This window comes from Mus musculus, chromosome 1 (assembly GCF_000001635.26).
Source record: "Mus musculus strain C57BL/6J chromosome 1, GRCm38.p6 C57BL/6J".
Classification (NCBI taxonomy): Eukaryota; Metazoa; Chordata; class Mammalia; order Rodentia; family Muridae; genus Mus; species Mus musculus.
In genome coordinates, this window is record NC_000067.6 from 189248858 (window position 1) to 189268276 (window position 19419).

At 43.8% G+C, this 19419-nt stretch overlaps 1 protein-coding gene across 8 annotated transcripts in view; it reads right to left on the reverse strand.

Moving 5' to 3' along the window:
* The window catches only part of Kcnk2 (potassium channel, subfamily K, member 2), a 194853-nt gene that overhangs the window by 40928 nt on the left and 134506 nt on the right, over positions 1–19419 (reverse strand). For all 8 annotated transcript variants that reach the window (XM_006497121.4, NM_001281848.1, XM_006497122.4 and 5 more), the window contains 2 exons: positions 9881–10041; positions 7711–7897 (listed from right to left, as the gene is read on the reverse strand). In XM_006497121.4, the coding sequence (XP_006497184.1) occupies positions 7711–7897; positions 9881–10041 (348 nt within the window). The remainder of the gene's footprint in view (positions 1–7710; positions 7898–9880; positions 10042–19419) is intronic.

Below are 19419 nucleotides of genomic sequence, written 5' to 3' on the forward strand. Positions count from 1 at the left end.
CCAAGAAGCTGAGAAATGAGAGACTGGGGTCCTACATTTTCCCATGAAAGCACGCAGTAAGCAGAAGGCATCCTAGGCCGCTAAGCCTCTGGAGACACAGCGTGCATGAGTTGTTGGGGGAGACCCATTTAAGTCACAGAAACAGGTTTGTTTCTAAGTATTTTAGTTTGGATATCAAATAATGCTCTTAACTTGGGGCTTTGACTATAATTTTACTACTGATGATTTATTTTTATTATGATTATGATATTTCTGTTTTGCATACTTTTCTCTTGTGACAGCAAATTTCCTAGAGAACAGAAACATTCTTATAGTGGCATGGTCAATCTAGTGACTTTGGTCTTCAGCAATAACTCACCTATTAAAACACTGATATATATATATCCTATTATATCACCTCTTACATATATTGTATTACATATAACCTATTATATAATCGGTTACATAACCGATTATATAACCTAGTATATAACTATATTATATATATATATATAGCTGACTATATCACCTATTGTATATAATATATTATATATAACCTATTATATCACCTACTATGTATTATATATGACCTATTATATATTATGTATTATATATACATAACCTATTATATACACATATATATCTGTATATGTATAATAGGTTTTATATATATACACATATATACATATATAAATATATATATAAAACGTATTATGTCACTGATACAGGAAAATGTAAAGCTAAAGAAGAGGGCTGTAGAGATAGATGGCTCAGCAGCTGCTCTTCCAGAGGTCCCGAGTTCAATTCCCAGCACCCACATACAATCTCACAACCATCTGTGGCTCCAGTTCCAGGGAATCCAATGCCCTCTTCTGGCCTCTGAAGACAGCACTCACACACATAGTATAGAGATACACATACAGGCAAAACACCCATACACATATAATAAAACTTAAAACTTGAAATTATTTTAAAGTGGAGACAATTAGATCTGCCTAGCATTTGAAGTTATATTTTTGGAAGTTAGAGATCAGCACTCAGATTTAGAAACCAGCCCATTTCCACTTCTGTTCTTCATGTAAAACCTACTGTTGGAAGAACAGGAACCTCGTGGGTGCAAAGAAAGGGAAATCTACAAGTCCCTCCCTCAGTCATCTCTCTACAAGGGTAGACGTGTGCAGCGGTGTGTGGTGTGAGGTGTGCCGTGTGCAGCGTGCGGTGTGAGGTGTGCCGTGTGCAGCGGTGTGTGGTGTGAGGTGTGCCGTGTGCAGCGTGCGGTGTGAGGTGCGCCGTGTGCAGCGTGCGGTGTGAGGTGTGCCGTGTGCAGCGTGCGGTGTGAGGTGCGCCGTGTGCAGCGTGTGCTGTGCAAGCACTGTGTACAGGAGTTAAGTGATCATTTCCACTGGGAATTGTTTTGATATCTCCGTGGAGAGCAGTTTGGAGTCTCCACTAAGCACCAGCTCCGTCATAACCATCACTCACCAAGGCTCGCTCCTTTGCTCCGTCCTCCTGTGTTTCTACAATGCTTCTAGAAGCCTGCTGACCCCTGTGAGCTAATCTCTTGGCTTGCCCACAGACCCTACCCCCACTCCAATTCTGCTGATTAATCAAGTGCACAGTTTTCTCATCACTGGCTAAAGCACAATGAGCAGATTTCCCCTGTTCCACAGACCTTGATCCCTATTGAGTGGCTGCCCCCTAATTTCATACATTCCTTTTGGAGGAGCAGGAGCCACAGCCTTTGTCACTTTGAGTGCTGAACACAGTATCTCATAAACGGTGTGTTCACTAACCATCAGAGTAAACGAATATGAATTTCCGAATGAGTGCTGATTATAAGACAGAGAGCCAGTAAGGGGGCTCTGTGTGTTAGGTCACTTGCTGTAAAGCTTGATGACCTGAGTTCAGATCCCTGGAATCCATGTGATAAGCCAGCCGCTTCTGCAGCCGAGCCCTCCTTCAGCCAGATGCAAAAGGAAGACAAGAAATTCTCTGCAAAGCTTATAGGCCAGCTGGTCTTGGCAATGCAGAGAGGAGAAGCAAGAGTGCCCTGCCTCAAACGGTGGGAAGAGAGAACTGAGTCCCTAAAGTTGTCCTTGAATACATCACACACACACACACACACACACACACACACACACACACACACACACACACAGAGTATATAATACATCTTCCAAGCAGTCACACAAGCTTCACCTTTCTGATTAACAGAAAGGTTCTTGTTTTCATTTTCTGAGCTGATCTTGTGAAGGGTCACCGGTTTTCAAGCATCCTCTACCCTCATCAAGTACTTTTTTGGGTACCTATTGGCTCTCCAGCAACACCTTCCTCAGCAATCAGCTTAAAGGCAGCAATTTTGGAACTGGCCTGAGGGATAATTGTGCAAATCTTAGGCTGTATCAGGCACTGTATCCTAGAGGATTTCTAGCAACAATTGTTCTGAACAACAAACTTCGTGATGGCTTTAAACAGAGCCCGAGATGTTTTCACAATGGCATTCCCTTAGATTAAGAGAGTGCTCACTGCATGAGTCCTATTTGGGATTATACAGAAAGGAAATCACTTGGCTATGAAAAGCATCACTTCCGAAGATGACTTATATAATTCTAGGAAACTTTGTAGGGGACACAGATTTATGTCTTTCCCCAAGCCAAAAATGCAATGACAAATGACAATAGAACTTTGAAAACTTAATTTAAAAAGTCATCCAGGTAACATGCCAGGGAAGAAGGGCCTTAGCTGGGGAGGCAGAGCTGTGCTCTGTGAGGAAGAGGCAAGTAATGCCCTACACGTGACGTTAGACCAGGCAGGGAGACACTCTGCCTCCTGTGGGATAAGTAAGCTCCCAGGATCTAAGAGTACACTCTTTCAGTGATGAAAAATTCATAAAAAACAACTTAAACATCTGATATATATATATATATACACACACATGTATATACATATATATACATATGAACTATCCTTCTTTACTTTTTAATTAAGGATGTGTATGTGTGTGTGCGCGCGCGTGTGTGTGTGTGTGTCTGCCTGTCTGTCTGTCTGTCTGTCTGTCTGAATGTGAGTTTGTGCATCAGAATATAGTCTCCAAGAAGGCCAGGAGAAGGCACTGAGTTCTCTGGAGGTGCTACGTGGGTGCTTGGAACCCAATACCCACTCTCTCTCTGCACGAGCAGTACCACACATAACTAATCAACCACATGTGACTTTGTGGTGTCAGCCATAATGGTTACTTATAATGCTTAAGTCTGGGGACTAAGATTGTGAGGTTTTCTTAAAAGTGTAGGGAATTCGAGACACCTCTACCCCCCCCCCCACTTTGTTGAAGTCTCTTTTGCACAGGCTTTCCCTCATGTGTGCCTTTTGGAAACAACCTAGGCTGACTTGGGAAAAGGAGTGTTCTAGAGGACTTTACTGAGAAGTATGTTTTGGGGGTAACATGCTGCCCCCTTTCCCCTGTGTCTGGTTATGGGTATCTAAAAAGCCATCTGCTTTGAAAATGCATTTTAAGTTGTGTTAAACTTGGTAGCTAGGCTTTTCTCCAGTCTTCAAGCATTGTCACCTAAGGGATCTTAAGAAAGCGAGGCTGAGGTAGTCCTCATTCTAAAGGCGGGCATGACTGGACATCCTAGGCATTTGCAGAAATGAAAAGTCATAGACAGGAATGAGGAAAGCCACAGTAATTCCCAGATAGGACCGTGAGCTCACCCCGACCACTGTGACTACAAGCGACACTTTCAAAACCATGCAAACCATGCTGGCTCCCCCATTTCCTTTCCCCTTCCAACTTCAGGAAGAACCACTGCACACATGGCTCTAAGCTGTGCGCTTGTGTTATCAGGGTAACACACAGCCCAAACTCAGCTCTCCTTGCTTCTTCTCGGGATGGAGAGCTTGGGTGAGAGGAAAGAACGGATCAGCTGGGAGGATCAGATGTCAATCACCAGTGTGACGACCCAGCCACCACATCACGCCCCCGACACAGGCAGAAACAGAAATATAAAAGTAAGCTTTGTAGAGAACATCTTAAAAGGCTTACAGTGGGGAGGGATGGCTCTTGTGATATCGATCAATTGATCGATAGGAACATCTGGTAGCCAGAGGGGATGTTCCACAAAGCAAATAGCCAGTCTGTCCCAGGAGGAGCTCTGCCCTAGCTTAGCAGCTTGCTGTAGTCATAAGGTCCCCAGGAGGAATGGCTGACTGTGTGCACTATCTTCAGTTATACACGACAATCAGTCCCCTCACAGGAAGCTTGGAAGACAAGTCCAGTTTCTGTTTTCTGAAGATTCTTACAAGGGCATGTTTCCTGCCTTGCCTTGTCCAGAATGGCCCCCAGGTATAAGGATGTGACACATAAAGCTAGCAGCCCTCACAAACACAACTCTGTGGCCTCACAATAAAGGCCAATAAAGACCGAGGAGGCAGAAAAATCATTAAACTTCACTGTTTCTCTATTCTCCCTCTCAGAATTTTTTTTTTTAAGATTTATTTTATTATCTCATGTGTATGAGTGTTTGCCTGCTGGTCTATGCATCAGGTGCATGCAGTTCCCATAAAGGCCAGAAGAGGGCGATGGATTCTATGGAACTGGAGTTACAGTTGTGAGCTGTCAGGCAGGTGCTTAACCACTGAGCCACCTCGCTAGCTCCTATGTGTCTTTTTAATCACAGCAAGCTTGTGTTCTAGTAAGTAGCAAGGTAGATTTCTATCTTTAAAAAAAATCCTTTACAAAATAAAAATAAGATGAAAGTAATGCCTTTGATGAGGGTGGGGGTGTTCAATGAAACAAAATACTACTGACAAGAAAACCTATGTCCCCCAGTATTGACTGCACAGAGTATCATTCCTTTAAAAATATCTACTTTATATATCTGTGTGAGCTTATGTACAGCAGTGTGCAGAACCAATGGAGGCCAGAAGAGGGTGTCAGACCCTGAAGCTGGAGTTAAAGGCCTCTCAGGAGCCACTGTATGAGTCCTGGGAACTTAGCTCAGACTCTCTCCAAGAGCAGCAAGGATGCCAATGCTAACCCATCTCTCTAACTCCAGAGCATAATTCTTGTCAGCCTATCCTTCTATGACATGGGCATTGACTCAGAGGTTCCCCACCAGGACCCAGGGGATGGTCCCATTGAATACCCTTCCCTTGGCAGGTGACAACAACCACAGGTAGACTGACAGGATCTCCCCAGGTTAAGAGTGTTGACTTCTTTGGGTGGATTTAAAATAAGTTTGTTTGTTTTTTAACACGTTTTCCAAAAGACAGAAAATAAATTATTTGGGGTTTTACCCACTCCAGGACAATGTAGGTGGTAGCCACAGAAACTATTATTTTAAGACTCCAACCACATTTTATTCATTTATAAGTTTTGTATTTTTAAAGTGCTTCAGACCATGAATGTCACAAGCCAGATTGGCACAGTCTGTGGGTTGTTTAAAATATCCATGCCATGTCCGGCTGTTGGCCTAAAATGTAGGACATCACCTGATTTCTGTACAATCAACAAATTTCATAAGACTTTGGAATCATGTTTACATAACTAGATAAAACTAACAAAACAAATCACAAATATATATATATATATTTATCATGCTACCTCACTTTCCCCCATAGAACCACACTCCTTGGTTCTGATTATACCAACTACATACATCCTCAAGGGTAACTAGGAAAAATGGAAAATTTTAAGACAGACATCTTCTTGTTTACATGGACGTACAAATGTTTGGACCTCCCTCCTCACCTCATTTTGGTAATTATCAAGCTAGGCCCCTGCAACCTCCCTCCCAGGACCCCCCCCCCCCCACTAACCTGGTACAGAGAAGTGTCTGTGGTGCTTGTAAGCAAAGTGAGAGCCCTACTCTGGAGGACACACGTCTTCCAGGACACTGCGTGTTCCCCACCGGTATTTGCCATCTTTATTCTTAATGCTTACACAAACACGAACTTCAGCCCCTTCTGATATTATTTCTGAACAGAGAGGTGAAGCCTCTTTTCTGGAAGTATTTAAATAAGGTGTTGAGGTCAGGCCAGGAAGACAGGTCAGTGGGTAGAGGCAACTGTCATACAAGCCTGGAGACCTGTATTCATTCCAGAGTCTATAGAGAGCCAACTCCCACAAGCTGTTCTCTGTCCTCCATACAGTATGTTTACACCACACATACACACACACACACACACATGCACACGCACACACAGAGTGATAAATACAAAACATGTAGGAATTTTTTAAGAATCTCAACCAGTCTGATGGACTTACTCTGAGAAGCTAATAACAAGTGTTGCTAGTTTCATGGCAACATCGTATCCCTATTGTATCATCTGTTACTTCAAACCGGAGTTCATTAATTAATGGTTTGAAATTGCCGGAGCCCATTAAAATGATCCCGGAAGGGTCATCTGCACATTTATCTTTACTACCAATGTTTAAGATCGGCGTTGGAAGATAGTTAAGTGAAGAGCATGCAGATATGAGATAGAAAAGATATCTAAGCTTTGCAGCTTGACCCTGTAATCTCAGAGCTGGCAAAGCAGACACAGGAGGACCCAGGACCCACAGCTGAATCCATGAACTCCAGGTTCAATGAGTGGTTCATGTTTCAAGTAATATAGTGGAGAGCAATTGAGAAAGACCTGGCCTGCACATTTACACACAGACATGCACCCCATACACATGTGTGCACACGCATGAACACATACACATAAAACCTGGAGTTGGAACAATACCAATGAGGACAGTGAGATCTGTGTTGATAAGGAAGAAAGACAGATAAACCACAAGGGGACAGTCAGCAGTCACCAGACACAGAGAGAACAAATCAGATCATGGGAACCATGCAGATACCATGTGACCCACTTTAGCTGGGCTCAAAGCTACTGCCCTATACTGATAATTAAAACTTCCAGTGTCACAGGAAAAAGAAAATCTTCAGTGAGCAAGAATCACCCTCTGAAACTGGCAAAGTTTTACAAACTTAAAACAAAAAGAAAGTTAAAAGGATGAAGGGGAGTTGAACTTTCTTATACCAAAAAAATAAGAGATATATATTTCGTTGGCAGAACCTAGAAATGCAAAACTCTATACAACCAGCCTTTGATATTCATTTCATAGAATAAAACATAAATGAGTCTAGCTTAATCCTTCTGTTTCCCGCCAGTGTCAAGGAGTCACTATTTATCGCTGCCAGTTAGGGGCTGGATCATGTCCTCCCCAAAGACATGTTGAGGCCCCAACCCCCACATACCACGGAATGGGAAAGTATTTAAAAATGCAGTCCCTAGAGCTGTCCTTAGCAAAGAGGAGTTCACAGGGGAGCAGTGTGGGTCCTTAACTCAGTCACTGAGTCCTCAGAGGAAGAGAGGTGAGATCATGGGGGGAGCAGGCTGGGTCCTTAACTCAAATGACTCTGTCCTCAGAGGAAGGAGACAGATTGAACCTAGGAACACAAACAAGGGGGCTGCCATATACTGGAAGGACTGAGGTGGGAATCACTCTGTTGAGAACTGGGATCACTGGCAACTTCCCCCGATCACTAACAAGTGGCAAAGAATTCTACCCAGAGTCTCAGAGGATCCTGGAGTCCCTCTGTTTAAAGCCACCAAGCTTGGAGTCTTTGGCATAGCAGCTCAGTCATCTCCTAGAGCCTGTGTTCCGTTATAAACCAGAATGAGCCTTAAGTAATAGACCTGGGTTAGGAGAGCAGCCACAGCCCAAGGAAGCCTTACCTGCCACGTAGTCTCCAAATCCAATGGTCGTCAGAGTGATAACCACAAAATAGATAGCGTCCAGGGCGCTCCAGCCTTCTATGTGCTTGAATATGACCGCAGGGAGAGCCACAAAGAGGACACAGCCAAACAGGATGAAGATGATGGTGGAGATGATACGAATCTTCGTCTGACTAACATTCCACTTCTGCAAAGACAGAGGCGAGCGGGAGAGAGAGGTTACTGACATGCGGGCAAGACCCAGCTACACAGGGCTATCCTGGGAGCACATCACTCCCTGCCCTCTGGGTTTTCATTCTCAATGGTCTTTACTCCTTAAAATCAAGTATACTGTAAATAAGCCAGAACGACCAATATCAATAAATAATGCTATTTTACACATATATACTTCCCCACGGGTAAAATGTTTTCTTCAAAATTGTAGTGCATTTGCTCATCCGGTTGGAGCCAGTGACTTCAGACAGGGCTCCATACTTAACATGAACCGCTTAATGAAATTTGTCTTTGCTGTGGGCACACAGCTGACTGCGGGCCAGACACAGTCGAGGGATATGTGACAACTGAGAAACCTGGGCAAGCACAGCCTATTCATGGCTGGGAAATGTGGACAAGGCCATTCATTCAGTTGATCAGATGTGATCCCAAGGGAGCCTGCACCTGAGTCTGAGGTGAGTGAGCTGCCACTGGATCTGCAGGCAAGGGTATGACTTGGCAAGCCTGGCCACACCTATCACCACAGCACCTGTTCAGGTCTGTTTGCTTTTCACCTGGTCTTCAATAAGGATTTCTTATAACTAAGGATGGAATGTGGATCATCTCCAGCTCCTGTTTGAGATTAGTCACTTTCTTGTTATTTTTAAAGCAAGGCGTCTGTCCTTGTGGTGTAATTGAGACTGGCCTGGAGCTCCCACTTCAGCCTCCTGAGTGTCAGGACTGCAGGTGGGCATTGCCATTAGCCCCACTGGCAGAGTTGCCATGCCCTTTTGTTTGCCAACATCTAAATATAGAATGACCATTACTATCTTGGGTTCCTCTGAACTGCTGCATTTTGTAGATGAGTTTTGTTTAACCGAGTTCTACTATTGCAGAATTTTGTGTCTGCTATTTATTATTGCAACCTGCCCAATGGGACCACAAAAGACAGCAACGACAGCAGCAGTCAAATTTTATTTTCAAAATAAAAGTATTGCCAGCTATTTGCTTCGAGGGTTAAGTTTTTAACATTTACTACTGTGAACAATGTAAAAATGTTGTTAATATTGCTCAAATAAGAAAATGAAGATTTGTGGCTGGGGCAGGGTGGGGGTCAACAGTTAAAGCATTTGTTGCTCTTGCAGTTCACAGCACCCGTACAGTGGCTCATAACCATCTGTAACTTAGTTCCAGGAGATCTGATGCCCTCTTCTGACATCTATGGACACAAAGCATGCACACAGTACATAGACATAGATGCAGAGAAACACTCATCACATAAAATAAATAAAACACAAACATAAAATAAATAAAACAGGTTTGAAAGGAAATCAACTACTTTTAAAGAACATAAGTGAGGCCTCAAGAGATAGCACAGTTATGTAAAGTGTTTGCCTTACAAATATGAGGACATCCATTCAGTCCACAGAGGCCACATATAACAAAGCCAGCTGTGGCACATGATTGTAATCCCAGTGTTGGGTAGGCAGAGCCAAACAGGTCTGGAAGGTCATCCAATGAGAATTCTGGGTCACTTAGAGACCTTATATTAAAAAAAGAAATTGAATAGTACTTGAGGAATAACACTCTAGATTATCTTCTGACTTCTACACACACAGACACACATGCACACACACACACACACAAGCACACACACATGCACATACACACACATACATACACACAGAGAGAAAGATGCACAAGTTTGCATGTGCACACACACACAGAGAAAATAATTAGGACACCATACAACTTCAAGTGGAGCCCAGGAAGGTTATAATTCTGTTTTTTTGTACATAATTTTCAGTTTCTTTCAATCAAGTATGTAAATAAGTCAAACACAGTTAGTGGCAAGCTAAGAGGCATAGAAATTGTTATATAAAAGGCAACTGAAGGTCTACATTATCTAAGGTGCTAGAATATGTAACATATTTTCAAAACCATTAAATAGATGTAGCAAGAAGTTTGTGCTACTCACAATAAATGTGTCTTCCACTTTGGCAATTCCTTTTCCAAATATAGTTCCTAGCTGATCACCAACCCCAGCCAGTAGAAAGCCAAAGAGGGGAATTCCCAGCAAGGCATAGATGATGCAGAATATTTTTCCACCTTCAGTTCGTGGGGAGATGTTTCCAAATCCTAAAAAGAAAACCAAAAATGGAAAAATCCAGTTATTTACAAATGTATCATAGTTTTAAACACCCCATGCCAAGTTTAACCAGAAATCACCAGCTATTACAAGACCTGGATTGTTTATTTCACCTGGGGAAGACTCAATTTATATTATAACAGTACAAGTAAAAGCTAATGTAAGCAATTATTCTAATAAAATACCACATCCAGCTAATGTTTGGTGAAACTTTGATCAGACGATGAGCAATGCGGTGTTAACGCACCTAATGGAGTCAATATTTTCATTAGTCTCCTTCTGTCTCCCAGGCAATGATAATTGCTATTGACTTACAAAACTTACATTACCATTTATAATGTGTTCAGAGAGATACATTAAGAATCTTCAAACACACGTACATTATCTAAAGAGTGAGGCAGTGTTACAATTTATGTCTTTTTTTAAAATCCTATTATATTTTAAAGATAGATAAATGCCAAAATGTGACATTCTGAAGAGTTTCAAGGTCCAAAGACATGAACTTGCCATGATGGAGGCCATTGCCTTTCACGGACCTCATAATTGCTGAGGTATCCCCTACACCTGTTCGGGATGTCCCAGACGCACAGAGAACACAGGTATGGTAGATAATCCTTTGTCTCTTCTCCACGGCAAATCAACCTGGAGCTTTTGTTCGACGTTTCTCTTACTCAGAAGTGTGAATGGATGGTGTATTGAGATTCGGTCTTCCGCTGGGTCTTCTGCTGTTGCTCTCCAGCTGTTTTATGGTAAGAGGATCATGGTTCCTTTTTTGTAATCTAAAACATTCCGTGGAACCACTAGTAGGCACAGAAGCCTTTCCCGTCAGAAGCTGTGAGCACAAGCAGACCCCACAGCAGGTGCTGGGAACTGAGGAGCAGCGAGGCAGCTTCTGACCCCATGGCAGCTGCTATGTAGAATCGAGATGCAGCTCTGAAAGTCACTAAGAACTAAGAACTCGGTGAAGTTTGCCAATACTTGACAGCCACTCATCAACCGAAGGACCTTCCACGGATCGCTTCCTCGGCTGTTAAAAGGGTTCGCTGTTGCTGTACATTTCCTTAAGGTGTAAGAACTACGTAAAATGCTCTGTAAAGGTACTGGGGAAAGTCCGTTATACTGCACTGCTTGGTGTACCTCAGCTAATGCGAAAACTACTGTTGTTTCCTACTAGTCGTTACTACGTCTAGTACGTCATAGTACGGATGGAAGCAAAGATCAGAAAGTCAAAGCATTTTGTCTATCGATAGACAAAATAATAATCAAGCAAATGGCAGTACCATCACACAACATCATGTTCTGGAATGTTCTGACCTCCCATGGGAGTCATTCTGCACAAAGGTCATTAGACAAGCAGCCTGCATAGCATAAGGCAATTGTTCACATGTATGGTTGGAAGGGCTGGGGGTGGCTATAATGACAGGAAGGAGACTGATGGAACAGGAAGGCGTGATAGGGAATTCCGGCTGCGATCACAACACATGGGCCTACTTGGGTGCTTCAAGTCAAAGATCAAGTAGCAGGTAGAGTCACACAAAGATACAAGTAGCCAAAGAGGAGTGCCTGGCTTCAAAGGTGGGGCTAAGCAAACCACGTGTTATGGGATTAAGCCAATCACGTGCCGGGTTGAGGCTAAGCCAATCACGTGCTGGGTTAAGCATTTTGGATCGGTGGTCTTCCTTCTGATTCACCAGGCAAACCTGTAGCTGACATGAGGACCGGGCTCCCCTTTAATCATGCTCATTTGGAAACAGCATCGAGCATCTGCTATTTGCCAAACTCTGCGCTGAGCACAGAGAACACAGTATGAAGCAAGCTAGCCTGCAAGGCCACTCCATGAGGGAGCTGTGAGGGCGCAGAACTGGTTGTGCAGGGGTCTCTGGGTCCAGAGAATGTTCTTGGTGCACATGGACTTAGGAGACCGAGAGAAGCTATATACAAACGATCCCAAGGAGCTGACCAGAAACTGAGTAGCAATTACTTAGATTTCAGAAAGAAGAGTGTTCGTGACAAGGTGAACAACCAAAGGTAGAGAATATCAAGAGAAATAATAGAGAGGAAAAAAAGGTGTCATCTTTGAGAGACTGAATAAGAAAATATCTGAGGGCTGTGTGTGCTTCCAGTAGATGAAGGAAGGGAAGGCAAACACAGTGCACGTTCCAAACGCTCCTTGCCGTGTCAAAAGGTTTGGGCTGACGGAGCTGCTGCTGCTGCAAGGGCTTTCAACTGTCTGCAGCGACGGGATCCATTTTGGCCCCGTCAATGTCATTTTAGATCCAAAAGACAATGGTGCTCACGAGGAGGGAATAGGAAAAGGTTAGTCTTAGATTCTGGCGAGGATAACTGGTGATCTTGGGAAGCGAAGAGTGACTAGTGTGGGGACCCACGGATAGGACCATGGAAGGCAAGCGCTATCTTCCTTGAATGTCCATCAAAGATCCACGCACCGTGCTGACTGCCCGGCCATCAGTGTGGTATTACTAGGGATTGGTGTAAACTTCCCAAGGGTGGGGGGAGGGTCTCAATTTTTTTTCACATTTCTGTGAGCAAATATTCAGGCAAAAGCAATTGGTGCAGGAAAGAGTTTAATTCTGCTCAGGGTTCCAGGGAAACCCTCAGAAGAGGGAAATCAGGGCAGCAGACCTTGAAACAGCAGGTGACATCACAGCCACAAGCAAGTAGAGAGACATAGATGCTTCCTGCTGTTCAGCTCCCTTCTCTAGTTACACAGCCCCAGATCCCAGCCAGGGGATGACCCTAATGCATGGGCCTGCCTACCTTAATCCCACCAGGCATGCCTAGAGGCACATCTCCAGGGATACTGGATTCTGCCAAGTTGACAGTTAATCATCACAGTGGAGACAAGTGGGAGGTATTTACATCATTGGGAGTTGGCCATTGGAGGAGACTGAGCTACCCAATCCCTTGCTTCTTGTCTCCTGCATTACAGTGTAACAGTTTAGGTTTGCCCTGTTCTGTTGTCTCCTGGGTTACAGTGTAACAGCATTGGTTTGCTCTGTTCTCTTCCCTCTGGTTTCCTTCAAGCACACCAGAGGCCCAAAGTATCAAATCTACCCAATCCTGGACCAAGAACCATAGCCACAACAAAACGTGCCGCTGGAAAGTCAGCTCTCTCTCTCTCTCTCTCTCTCAGGCGTTTTATTATGGTAACACGGAACTGACAATAAGTATGATGCCGTCCTTTGGACCAGGTTGATTTCTTTTTCTCTAGTGTAATAACTAAATTAGACACTTGCTCCCTGTTACATTCATAAGCCTCAAACTCAGGAGAAAAACACAGAACCCTGGACAGGTATAGAACATGAGGTAGATCAAGTAATCTGAAAAAGAAAAAAGAAAGAAAGAAAAGAAGGAAAGAAACAAAGAAAAAAGAAAGAAAAGAAAAAATGTACAGACTACAGAAGAGAAGTCAAGGACAAAATGTCAGCAAAAACCAGCAATTAAGAAGGTGACAATCATAGTCTGGCTATGAGAGGATAGACCAGAGTCACAGGAAAAGCCCGTCTCAAAGGATGAGAGTAACTAACATCACCAAACTACCTCAAAGGGCTACATGAACTCCACCCAGGAGCGCCAAGGATTCAGCGAGAATTTGTTACAAGAGACATAAAAAATGGTATTTCAATGGCATGCTGGCAGAAGCCAGTGACTATGGCTCTGTAGCCTATTTTACCCCCCCCCCTTTCCTACGGTGCTTTCTGCCTGTCCCCTCCTCCTCCCTCCTTTCCTATCTCTTCCCCTTCCCTCTTCTCTTCTTTCTTCTCCTTATACCTATGATTTTTAAATAATTTTAGTCCTGGGAAAGTCACAGGAATGTCACACAGATTTCCTTGGAACATTTCCCATGTCTGTCATTCATTTCTCAGTTTGTCCTGTGGCTCTCTAGCTCACACTCTCTCTCTCTCTCTCTCTCTCTCTCTCTCTCTCTCTCTCTCTCTCTCCTGAAATCCATTCTTCCTTCTGAACCATTTTTGTAGCAAGCTGCTGACAGCTTTTTTGTTTGTGTTTTGTTGTTTGAAATGAGGTCTCATGTATCTCAAGCTTATTATATGGGGGGGGGGAAGGGGGGAGTTGGTCTGGTCCTCCTTGCTCCACCTCTGGGTACTGTATATGTAGTACCAGGGGTCAATCTTTGAATACTTCTGTGTCTTTGCAGGACATAGGCTTGCATTTTTGTAAAACATTCTCCAGATCCAAGCTGCCCAATACTTCCTCAAAAGTATCTTCAAGGCACATTGACGGGAACATCACACCCTTCTTGGTCTGTCACCCCTGGGAGTCCCATGACCTCAGCTTATTCCATTAATGCTGAGTCTGATTTGGTTAAGTAAACCCATCAACAAGGCTTCCCCACAGAAAAGTCTTCTAGTCTTTTCCTTTCCAACCGGAGAGACTTGGAGATTACATGCATATTCTGTTTCTCCGATTTGTACCTACGAGTTTCGATACAAAGAACAAACAGAAATACAGATCGTACTGGGAAAACAGTAAAAGCAATCAAACCAATGGCATTATACATCACCGATACTCAAAATACCAAAGCACACTGGACTGGCCAGTTTTGTGTGTCAACTTGACACAAGCTGGAGTTATCACAGAGAAAAGAGCCTCCCTTGAGGAAATGCCTCCATGAGATCCAGCTGTAAGGCATTTTCTCAATTAGTGATCAAGGGTGGGAGGGCCCAGCCCATTATGGGTGGTACCGTCCCTGGGCTGGTAGTCCTGGTTTCTATAAGGAAGCAACCTGAGCAAGCCAGGGGAAGCAATCCAGTAAGCAACACACACACACACACATCTCTGGTGGGAATACTTTGATCATAGAAGTTGGCAAACACTGTAAATTACATCTTCTTTTCCTTCTCTGGCAGGTACTATTTACATCTGTCAACATGATACCATCTGGAATCACCTGAAAAGAGTCTTAGTGGGGGAACCTTTTATATAAAGAGCAGGTTAGCATGTGGGTATCTCTGTGGGGAATTGTCTTTATTCCGTTAAATGGGGTGAGAAAACCTAACCCACTGTGGGCAGCACTATTCTCTAGGCCTCGATCCTGGACTGTATGAGTGGAGAGAGTTTGAGCTGAGCAATAGACATGCAAACAGTCACGTGTCTCTGCTCATCTCTCCATTGCTATGACTGTTTCAATCCCCCTCCCCAAACAATGAACTATAACCAGGAATTATGATATAAAATAAATGTTTTTCTCCCCAAAATTGCTTTTGTAAGGGTATTGTATCACGGCAACAGAATTGAAGCCAGGATGCCATCCCACACCCTGAAACTCAAGGAGTTTGTGGATCATCTGATGCAGAGTGGGACAGAAGCCAAGCTACCTGTCAATCACTTTGGAGAACATTCCAACTCTTCTCTCTTCTCCGTCCTGTAGCCTAGAGCAAGACTTCCTATACGGTAAGTCCACCCTTCCTGGACTGTCTACTATCAGGCCCATGCACGCTACTCTCGCTGAGCAGTCCCAAGGGCTTGAGTTATTTGTACTAAAAATAAATAACCTCCCCTCCCAGCCCAGCAGAGTTGTGACCACTACTGTTTGCAGCAACAACTCATCTACCATCTGACTTCCTCATTTAATAAAAGTCAATAAAATCTCAACCATCACAGAGAAGGGGAGGGAGGAAGAGAAGGAGAAAGGAATGAGTGAGGAAAAGTGAGTAAAAAGTTAACAGGGCTAACCTTTACAAGAGAGAACCATTGGCTCAACAGGGACATAACTGGAAACCTTTTATTTAAAGAGCAGGTTGGCATGTGGGTATCTCTGTGGGGAATTGTCTTCATTCCGTTAAATGGGGTGGGAAAACCTAACCCACTGTGGGCAGCACCATTCCCTAGACCTAGATCTTGGACTGTATGAGTGGAGAGAATTTGAGATGAGCAATCAGTTGATGGGTCTGACACATAAACACGCAATTGCTGACTATAGAGAATAGAGGCCTAAGATAGCCTGTGTTAACTGCTAACTTGACAGAACCTAAGATGGCCTGCTAGATGAGCCTCTGGGCATGCCTGTATGTAGGGGGGTATTTTCTGTTCATTGATAAGGGAAGTGCCATGGTAATTGTGGGTGGAGCCATTCCTCAGGCAGAGATTCTGGGCCATATAAAATGGGGTAAAGGACCCAAGTGACAGCGCATGCACATTGGTCCCCTTGATTTCTGACTATGGATATGATGTAACCAGCTGTTCAAGCTCCCACTGCCTGGACTTGGCCACCATGACAATGGCCTTGAACCAGGAACCAGGATAAACCTTTCTTCCTTAAGTCGCCTTTGGCGGGTATTTTATTATAGTAGCAAGAAAGAAACTGAGACATGACATTAGCAACACAGAGGAGAGAAGAAGAAAAATAAAGTGGGTGCCTCTGTGTTTCAAGGAAGGAGAAATGGAATATAGTGTTAGGAATGTGGGAAAGGGGAAAATGAAATAGGAAGGGTTAAATGGGGTGGGGGAAGGTGGGATGGCAGAGTAGAGGAGACTCTTCAGAGGTATATAAAAGCCTTTTGAAAGAGCCACATTGAAACCTACTACTATAGAAGCTTCCTAAAACATAAACTTACATAAGAAGCGTAAACAGAGTTACTCTATTAAGGGAGGTTGGAGGGGAGAAGGCAATCCCCCAACTAGATACAACATACTACCAAATAAAAAAGCCAGTACCAGGAATTAGTTATCTCTTTTTGAGTTGCTAGCCAATGGAGTGGCGCAGACTCTCCCTCCCCCTGAACATTACAAGCTATTGCTACTGATGGTCTCCCAAACTTGACTGTTAAGCCCTGTTGCTGAACACATCTTATACATGAATCATAGAGCAAGGAGATCTAGAACTGTTATTCAGTTGGAAGCTTCATCCCTACTGGCTGGCTTTCGTTGCGCTGGAAGATGCTATGTTCTCCTGGAGGAGAGGCTTCATCATCAGTCTTACCCAAGTATGAACTTCGCAAGCCTCGTTAATGACCTCCCTGGCAAGATGTGCCCACTGCTGTAACATTGCCATAAACGTTATGGGAGTAACCAACTATTTTTTTTTATTATTGGCTTTAAGGTCAGCTCCAAGGGATAAAACCAAATTGTCCGTGAGGCCAAGAATCTGTGGATTGAAGGTTATGGGCCTTACTGAAGAGCCTACTGCTATTGTTCTGTGACATGGACAGAGCAGGAGATACCACCATACCCATCGAGAGATACCAGCACACCAGTCCATCAGTGCATCACTCAGCTCTCATCAAAGAAACCTCTTGCAGTAGATAGCAGTTAACACGGTTTGCAAGAGCCAGCCGTGGTGGATGATGTCAGAGAGACAGTAATTTTCTGGAGACAAAAGGGCAGATGTACATATGAACTGCCAGTGTTTGTGAGAGCATGCACAAGACTTGTGAGCCAGGCAAAACCCCAGCAGAGAGGAGAGAAGTGGGCATTGAGTCCCACCCTCCCTTAGGGACTATTGGCATTAGATGGCTGCTAGGAGGAGGTTTCCTTTAATGCTGTGACACCTGATGTATCAACCACAGCACCAAGCAGACCCCATAGCCAGAACTAACCCAGCTCAGACTGGGTGGGTTTAAAAGGAAATACTGACAGAGCATTGTGGGAACAGAACATGCAAGTGAGCACGTGCATGATGCTGAGTGGGTGGGGAGGTGGGAGAATCTGAGAGGAATTTAGGGAGGGCACAAGTATGATCAAAATATATATTACAGGAATTTTTCAAATAATGAAATTATTTTAAATATATATATATATTTATACACCATGTGCCATGTGCAAAGGTAATAAATAAACTACCTGAGTAATTAATAAGCTTACTTTCTAATAAAAATTCTGTTTTTAAAACATTTTATAATTTAATAACATCATTTTATGATCTATTGGAATAAAAAGTAATTATCAATAAATATTTAAAGAAGGCTAACGTGGGGTAAATATTACTTTCAAATTAAAAGAAAGTTATCTATAGACTTGATAATTAAGACCATATGGGAAATTAATGAATGAAACCAGTAAAGAGCTGAAAACGACTCCAGTAAGTAAGTGAACGCAGAATTAATATGTTCATTTAGCAGTAATTGATTGCTCACTAAATAATGATGTGCTGAGTAGGCAGTAAGAAATAAGTGGTGCTGCCACCGTGAAGATGACTCAGTAAAGAACTGTGTGCTCTCCATACCACAGTGAAGACAAGAGTTAAACACACATAGCACCCATGCTCAAGCTTGGCCAGGCTGAGCTCAGTGGAGACAGGAGGAACCCAGGGCTGGCTGCTGGCTGCTTGTCAAGTCCAGGCTCATTAAGGGACATTGTCTTAAGGGAACAAGGAAGAGAATGGTAGAGAGGGACCTGGCATCCTCCTCTGGTCTCTTCATGGGTGTGCACATCACACACACACACACACACACACACACACACACACAATCACAGAGGCGGAGGGGGAGGGGAGGGGAGGGGAGGGGGAGGGGAGGGGAGGGAAGATGAGCGGGGATGAGAGCCCTGGGATGTATGCTTGTTATAGTGTGTGTGTGTTTTGTGTTTGGCACATGTGTTAGGTGCAGAGTGTGCGGCCCGAACTTTCGCCATGGTAGCGTAGGCTTTTGCTGCAGTGGAGGCGGGACAATCTCCTCAGATTCGGTTTGCCGCTCTAAAAGAAATTATGCTGCGTTATGCCATGGGGTGCGAGGCTAAGCACTGCACAGAGGATAGCTTGCTGTTGGCATCCTGTGGAAGGCACGTCTGATTGCATGAAGGTTCAGTGTCCTTGCTTTCTTCAGATACACGTGTCTGCATATTTAGAGTATTTCAGGATAGCTATGAAGGAAACGTGACGATGCAGTTCATAGATCAAGAAGACTGTAAACAATATTGTGTGCCTGTCCTTTAAATTCTATAGAAATCAGAGCTCATGCACTGTCCCCACCTGGTGAGTGTATCTCTCTCCCCTCACCACAAAAGCTTTCTTGCAGCCAATGGAAACTGCTGCAGGGATCCACAACTGGTCAAATATGGAGACTAAGTGACAGTGAGTGTGTGACCCTGACTGATCATCTACAGTACAACCCTATACCTAAGACTCAGAGAAAGCAGAGGGGAGGGGGAGCAAGATGGCTAAGAGCCAGAGGACAGTATCACACTGTTGCAAGGGATCACATGACGGCGAACTCTGTACCCATGAAACTTCAACAAAATGGTAGCCAAAGAAGACCTGCATAATGACAACACCAATTGAGTTGACAACATGACAGGGAAATCTCTCTCACAAGGTCTCACTCCCATAGAGAGCTATAGGCAGTCAATGACGGGGGTGGGGGGGATCCATTTTATTCAGAGATAAGTTACTG